General features: G+C 40.3%; 2 protein-coding genes across 5 annotated transcripts in view; one reads left to right on the top strand and one right to left on the bottom strand.

Moving 5' to 3' along the window:
• Window positions 1-970, top strand: part of LOC132975891 (cytochrome P450 1B1) — a 7039-nt gene extending 6069 nt beyond the window's left edge. The window contains exon 3 of the mRNA XM_061040748.1: window positions 1-970. This exon is cut by the window's left edge and continues 2043 nt beyond it. The gene's annotated coding sequence lies outside the window, so the exon portion shown is untranslated.
• A 3650-nt stretch (window positions 971-4620) lies between these two features.
• Window positions 4621-7585, bottom strand: part of LOC132975889 (regulator of microtubule dynamics protein 2) — a 39053-nt gene continuing 36088 nt past the window's right edge. For all 4 annotated transcript variants that reach the window (XM_061040747.1, XM_061040746.1, XM_061040742.1 and 1 more), the window contains 3 exons: window positions 7488-7541; window positions 7329-7409; window positions 4621-7228 (listed from right to left, as the gene is read on the bottom strand). In XM_061040747.1, coding sequence (XP_060896730.1) covers window positions 7175-7228; window positions 7329-7409; window positions 7488-7541 — 189 coding nt within the window. In that variant the 3' untranslated portion in view covers window positions 4621-7174. The remainder of the gene's footprint in view (window positions 7229-7328; window positions 7410-7487; window positions 7542-7585) is intronic.

Raw genomic sequence — 7585 nt, 5'->3', positions numbered from 1 at the left:
TCTAACACTAATAAGTGTCTCTAGTCTGTCTAAAAAACCCCCAATGATCAGAAAAGTCCATCCTCTCCGTCTTTTGCCTGCTCCACTTTTCTAAAAATGTGTGCTCTAACAGGCCGTTTAGAGATTTTCCCTTTGTGACATCACAAAGGGCAGTAACTCCTCCCCCAGGTGGGTGACACTCCCACAGCTAGGTGTTTGATCTGCAGTGAGAGTAGTTACCAGTGTAGTTTTTCCAGGAAATGACTTATCATGTAAACTAATGAAGTGTGTGTCTAGTAATTGATTTGATTTTCTTAATTTGTACCAAATTCATTTTAGAAGCTTAGTGAAGCACAGCAGGATCTATAAGAGAGGGCTGTGATTGGTTTAATTGCAATGCAGGATTTTGATGCAGAAGCACATTCTGTTTGGATGAACGACATCCTGAGGTCACCTCAAGGAAGTGTGAGCTGGCATGGTTTCATCAATATTAGAATATTAGAGTATGTCATTGCAATAAATCCATAGATTGAACACAGTTAAACTAAAACCCTGACACACAGCATTCTACAGATAGTGTACAATGATGAAAACATGACAGTCCTGCATGGTCTTTTTAAAACTCATCCACTGCAGGAGTCATGTTCTCGTCATCAGACATCCAAGACATGCTCTAAAATACTGCATAATATCACCTATTAGAGACAATAATAGGGTGTAAAATGCAGGAAAGCAACTGATTTAAAAAAGCTGAAAGTGATGAGTGAATAACGACAAGCCGGAGGTCAAGAAGCTCCTCAAAGCCAAACATTCACAGCGTCTTTACCTCATATGCTTCTGATGTGGAACTGTAAAACCTTTAAACATTCATAACTCCTCCTTCAAGCTTTGGACTACACAAACTGTACCTGCAGGTGTGACGTTGCTCCTGTGAGTATTTCTGCCTGAATGACGATGTACCGAAACATAATAAACGGACACTTTAATGAAACTTTTTGTTTCATGCTGATTTATTTTACTTAAACAAGCTCAAGGTGAAATGTTGAGGACATTTGAAGTTTTCTGACTAAAGAAGGGTATATATTATGTTCTCGTAGGTTTGTTTGAAGTGCTCTGAAGATTTGACAGCCGTGTGACGAGCCCTTCATACACACTCTCTCTCTGTCTGTAGTGAGCACCTGGCAGGTTGCCATGTCAGGTGGGAACAAAAGGGAAGTGTTTGGGAGATCCCTTTCCCCTGCACTGCGTTTTATCTCACCCTGCCAGAACATCCTGTCCATGCAGCCAACCAGCCTGCCTACTCTCAGAGTGCGTGACAAACTGAGATAAAAACTTCTGTAGATGATTACTGATACAGCTCTGTTCTCCTTACAATTAAAATCAAAAATCAAAATTAAATCTGGAGACTAAATAGTTCCAAGGAAGTCATGGGCAGGAACGCTGTAATCTTTAGGAATCAGTAGAGGAAGTTTGAGCATCCTCCTTATTGCAAATAAAGGAGTCAAAGTAATCAACAAATATGACCTAAAAAGGACAAAAAAAAAGGCTGACATTGTCATGGTTTATGTCCCAGACTCAGAGGGATAATGACTCGAGTTATAACAGCAGACACTATCAGCCTCCAGGGAGTGATTGCTTTTGTTATGTTTATCTTCTTACATTACAGGAAGCTGCAGGAGGAAGCAAGTATTCCTGTCTTAATCTGCAACATGTAACACTAAGAAAACGAGAATATCTGCTTGTAAAGCGGAGGATTATTGGAGTAATGTCATATCTTGCACAGTTAAGCATGTGCCCTGTATGAGGAGAAAGGCAGTGGTGGGATATGCCTGCTGAGAAAGATGAGATACCACATGCATTGATACCACTCATTCTACGTCTCTACAGCTTAGACCTGTCAGGACGGCATTAACAGATCAGCATAAATGTCTCTGGCTGATTATAAAACATGTACATGTGTACAGCTTGAACATACAGCAGGTTGTGTAACAGAGAGAGAGAGAGACAATGGAGGGACACACACAGATCTGGGTGAATGTTGGCTGATGGTACAGATGTGATGTTCTCAGAGAAGGTCACTGACTGATAGGAGCTCAGGAATGAAAGGAACAATAGCTCTGAGATCTCAGCTGAATCTGAAGATACATCGAGACCAGGTCAAGTCTGCTCTTTGCAAAGGGGGCCGTGTTCAGGTAAGAACAGAACAAAATAAGAAAGACAAAGGAAATCAGTAATTTACCCTCTAAAATCAGTTTACATATTATAGAATTGAAACATCACCACTTGGTGTGCATAATACATGGACGTCAAGATGTTCTCATTTTGGAGGCATTATATACGCAGAAGACTGAGCGATGACTTCCATCCTGGTCTCAGTGACTTCATCCACTTTTGAAGCTCAGTGATGGCGGTTGCCGTATTGAAAATGCTCTCAACCTCACCTTCAGTAGTTACAGGCAAAGAGGATGTGTTGAGGCGGGCCTTAAGCCTCCTGGCACACAGCTTCAACGCATCTGCTTGAAGTCAAATAAGCCACGCCCCGAATTATGCATAACTCTCACCCTTCATTAAAAAACAAAACAGATGAATAACAAGTATCCCCTGTACAGAGTGTGCTGATAAAAACATGAACTATGGGGCAGCTGGGGCTCAGCATTTCAGTCGGTCGTCCCTCAAATGGAAGGTCGGGGGTTCGATCCCCAGCTTCTGCTGTTTTTTCATCTTTAAATAATGATTTGAAGAGCTATGTTCGGATATTTCACTTTAAGATGTACAAGGAGAGAATTATTAGACTGTATGAAATTAACAGTTAAGTGTTTTGTGTGTTTTTCCTCCTAATGTATGTGGACGTGAAGTCAAAGATTCTAAATTGTACGATTTGTTTTATGTTGCCATGGTATTGGTTGCCATGGTATTGTAATTGGACAGATCAGATATTTCTTGTTTCCCTTTTGAGTAAGATATATATGATTTATTCTTCTCCCTGCTCCTTTCCGAACATGGATTGGGATAACATTTTGAAAAAGGACGTTCACAGAAAATGCTGTGTGTTTTGACATGTGTCAATAAGAAGGAAATTAAAACTCTTGGGCAAGACACTCAACCCCAAGTTGCTCCTGCTGCTTCATTGGCGGTGTATGAATGTGTATGAATGCAAGTCATACTGACAGTCCCTTTACATAGCAGCCCAAAAATAGGTGTGAAAGGGTATTTTGGTTGTCAAAAGGGGAATTTTAACATAGGTGTGGATGTAACTACCAGGGATTTTAGAGCCAGTCCCAAGTGGACACTTAAGGAACTGCACTTTTTTGCACTCCTGCATAGGCTTCATTTTGGAACACCATCGGTTGCCGCTTGTAGCGAACATGTCATTCATGGGTAGCCACGCCCCTAAAAGCACAACTGTCCTTGTCATCAGTCTATCTCTAAATGGATCCATAATGTACTAATTGAAAATCGGGGTGTTTTGATACAGACCTGAAAAGATTGGGACCATAAAACATCTATTTCTACAAGTATTTACAAGTAAACAGGTTCCAAGGAATAAGGTTGGGAACCACTGGTCTTATGTAAGCATCTGGTTTGCTAAGAGATTGGAAACAGTGAGATCAGCTTAGATTCAAATTTAACTTCTAATGAATTAATTTGTTAAATATATTTAACAAAACCTGCAATTTGTCAGATTTTCGGCCAGGAGGAGCTACTCCCTTACATCAATTCAATCCCCAACAAGTCGTTTTTTTTCACTGCCTCTGAAAAGGTTAAACAAATAGAATGTTTTAAATATTTCAACAAAAATAGTGGTCCTCTACCTCTGGTCCTAATCAGTGTAGCTAAGGTGGCCTTCGTCGCCACTAGTACTTTGGCGTCTGCTTGGTGTTTCAGGGCCTTCACATGCAGCTGTACCTTTGCTAGGGACGCCCACGAGATGTTTTATGTCTTCTCAAACTACTCTGCAAAACAAAACATCCAAACTAGAGATCAGTCAGGGATAGCCTGGTAAAAAGTAAAAGAGTGAGGAGTCATTAAAACTGTCAGAGCATCTACCTGTCTGGACTTTTCAAGAGAGAAAGTCTGGAAGCCTTTGAATTCTTATGAAACACGGAGTCCTGTCTTTTGAGCCAGCATGTATAGATTAAAAGATTAGATGCAATCGTGCAGGAACATACTATACAATGCCTGTGCATAAATATAAAACATCCAAAGTTCCCTTCATGTTAAAGGAAAAAGAAGCTGTCGTTGTGTGTGAGCCTGAGCTTCAGAGCACACAGGAGGGTTATAAAATCTGTTTTCATGGCTGTGTAAACAAACACCTGTGCTCATTATGGAGGCTCTCATTTATAGTGGATCTGGCATGGAGAGAAATGCGGAGACATGACTCGACTGGAGGCAGGTTGGCCTGAATCAGACGCGGTAACAAATTCTCTGCTTTGGCACAAAATGTTCAGTGTGGGGGAAAAACCTTGACAACCGCTGATCGTCATGCAGGAGCCTGTTTGTTAAATATTTGCTGATTAAGATCGATATATTTTATAACAAAAAAAATGTAATAGTAAGTTACAGCTTATATAAAGTAATTGCAGAGGCTATTCCTCATAAACAGCTATCAAACTAACGAGCACACAAACAAGACAAATGACAAACTGTTTCACAGATTTAATGATAGAGTCCTGTACCATTCATCATTCAGTGCACACCGCCTGTCATAAACCATACAGTACCGTCTCTTTGTAGTGCGTCAGGTGTGATATAACTGAGGGTTATTGAACTTACTTTGGCTTGTTTGAATCAAATCAAATACATTCGTTATGCTGGAAAACAAATCTGTAAAGTGACAAATAAGAAGTTCTTGTAGTTTTTACCCATTTTTAACAATATAAATTAAGTTAAAGGATCTAAATTAAAAAGAAATCCCAAGAGTAAAGAAGCTAAAATCTCACTTTTCATACAAGATTTAACTAGATTCAGTGAACACAACTTGAACATAATCAGGAATGCATTTGAATAAAATGAATTATTTTGAGCATTATTTTTTTTAAGTATGATGAGATCATATTTAAAGGACAAATGTGCAACATTGTACACATAAATAGAGCAGAAATCATATATCCTGTGTAAATGTGTCTCTGAGTCATAACTGTCTACGATGAGTGAGAAGCTCGAGTCCCGTCAGCTGTGTTGTTGTGAGAGTCGTGTTTACTTCATGTTTACATGGACGGGACGGCCTTGTGTATAAAGCTGTTTTAGTCAAGGACTAGAGAAAAGAAGAAGAACATACTCATGTAAGATGTCATGTAAGTGTTTAGAGCACAGTCATTCTGTGACATAACACATATAGCTTAACCAAAGTGTGCTAACATTAGCCTGCTAACACAACAACGCAGCTCGAGACAAGGACAATTTTGTCTGCAGCTTGCGCTGAATGGTGCTTAATTATGTTGCGTTCTAATTGATAACTCCTTCATGCGAACACGAGTGGAGAGAGGTTGGAGATGTGTGAGAGCGGAGGCTTCAGAATAGCAGAGGTTACCAAGGTGTGGCCAAACATCAGTTTGTTTTGGTTTCATGCTGGTGCTAAAGGGCGACATCTACTGAATCCAAAAAGTTGTATATTCTTCCTTTAAGATGCATTATTTTAGCTGGAATGTAGACTGAGACTGTAACATGATCAGCAGCCTCTGCTTTAAACTCATCATCGTTTTACTGCAGAGCGATTGGCTTAACTCTCCATGACACCGAGAAATGATGACATGATATTTGTTCTTTGGAGTACTAAGGAAGTCCAATCATGATTTTTTTACTAGAAGAGTTTGGCCCACATGGTCTCAATCTTTTTGTTTTGAATATTCATTGAAACTCGAGTAAATCTTGAATTAAACCTGATCAGGTATAACAGTTGATATACACACAGTGTACCAGGAGCTTTCTTTGCACATTACAGTTTTTAAAGGTATCTTTAACAGTTTGAATGGTGTGACCCTGGAAAAAGTCCTCATGATACACGTAATGTTTGTAGTAATACACCTCTTAATAAAACTGACTTTAAATTCCACAGATAAAAAAAACAATTAAAGACGCAAAATTGTGAGAGTCAGAGCTCGGTATAAATCTCTAAAAATGTATTGCCGTTTTCGAACATAAAACCTGGCATCCCGTGGATACACTTCAGTATCAGCACTGCAGTTATGACTCCACCCTGACTGTTCCCTGCCAGCCCTCGAGTAAAAGTGAAGTGTATCCTGCAAACGACACACGACCGGTGCGATCGTCATGCACAGAAGGAAGCTGCCATGTCTGTTCTGCTCCATTTTACCGTTGACACGCAGCAGTGATTTAAAGGCAAAACTGTCATTAAAGGGTCAGGCTGTCGCTTCGTCCACCATCTTTGATTTATGAAGATCTTTTTTAAATCATGTCAACTGAGAGGGAAAATCTCCCGCTGCGAAGGACATGTGTGGACAAGACCACCTCGGGTCAGACTGTCCTGAAGTATTCTAGCTTTTGTAAATGTAGTCAGGGAGCGCTGACGTTGTTCTGACTGAAGGCAGGGTGAAGAGGTCGCTCTGAGGTCAGGGCATTCTTACATCCGTGTTTGGGTGCACCATTGTCTGATGATATTTTTTGTTATTGCCTCTTAAATGTTTCTCTGGAGACGTAACAAAAAAAAAAAAGAAAACAGGACGGAAGAGGAAGAACAGAGAGTCCTGTGGGTCACCTTAAGAGTGTCACGTTTTTGTTTTCAAGGTATCCTGGAGACACACTTTAGTGTCAGCACAGCCACCTGAGAGGCTGTCTGCTACACGCTGCTGCTGCTGCTGCACACACAGCCACTGAGAATATACAAACCTGCTAGATATAGAAGCTACGATCAGAAGTTGTTTACTATAATGATTATTCCAGTTTCATTTACTTGATTAGATTAGAGAGGGAAAACCTATTAGCTATCCGATTTTATACAACCAGACAAGAAAGGTTTGTTTTTAAAATATCAAAAAGAAAAACAGAAAAAAAAGAAAACAAGTTCTGATTTAAAACCACAGAGGACAGGTCTGAATGTGGTAACATCAACACTCACAGCACCCTCCACTCACAGAGTGAATCATCATGATGGCGTCTGAATAAACACTAGAAACAAATGCTCGCACACATTCACGCCATCAGCAGCATATGGAAAATACGTCGCCTGCTGCTGAGGTCACACTCCCAAAGCCGGGCAGAGGACATCCAGCTCCTTTTGTGCCTCTTCATTCTGAGGAACAAAAAACATTTTCATATGAAAACCCTTACTGAGAAAGAGAGTGAGTCAGATATGAGTGCAGTAATGGATCAGGACAGGGAGAAAGTCAAACCTCTTTGGACTCAGCTTTCATTGAACTTGCAGCTTCACACATCTTCCTTGCACTCTCCCTCTGCCCGAGGTCTTTGTAGCACTGTCAAACACAAGGACAAACAACAGTCAGAGCAATGCAACAACAGCACATCGTGGTCTCAAAACATGTGGTACTGACCTTTGCGAGAAACACAAAGTTTAATTTGGAATATCCCGGATGGATCTCCTCGACCTGAGTAAAAAACAGACTTTATTTCAGCTTTAAAAGACATTTAT

Source organism: Labrus mixtus, chromosome 6, assembly GCF_963584025.1.
Source record: "Labrus mixtus chromosome 6, fLabMix1.1, whole genome shotgun sequence".
Taxonomy (NCBI): Eukaryota; Metazoa; Chordata; class Actinopteri; order Labriformes; family Labridae; genus Labrus; species Labrus mixtus.
Note: the sequence above shows the minus strand (reverse complement) of the source record. Positions and strands in the feature narration are given on the sequence as shown.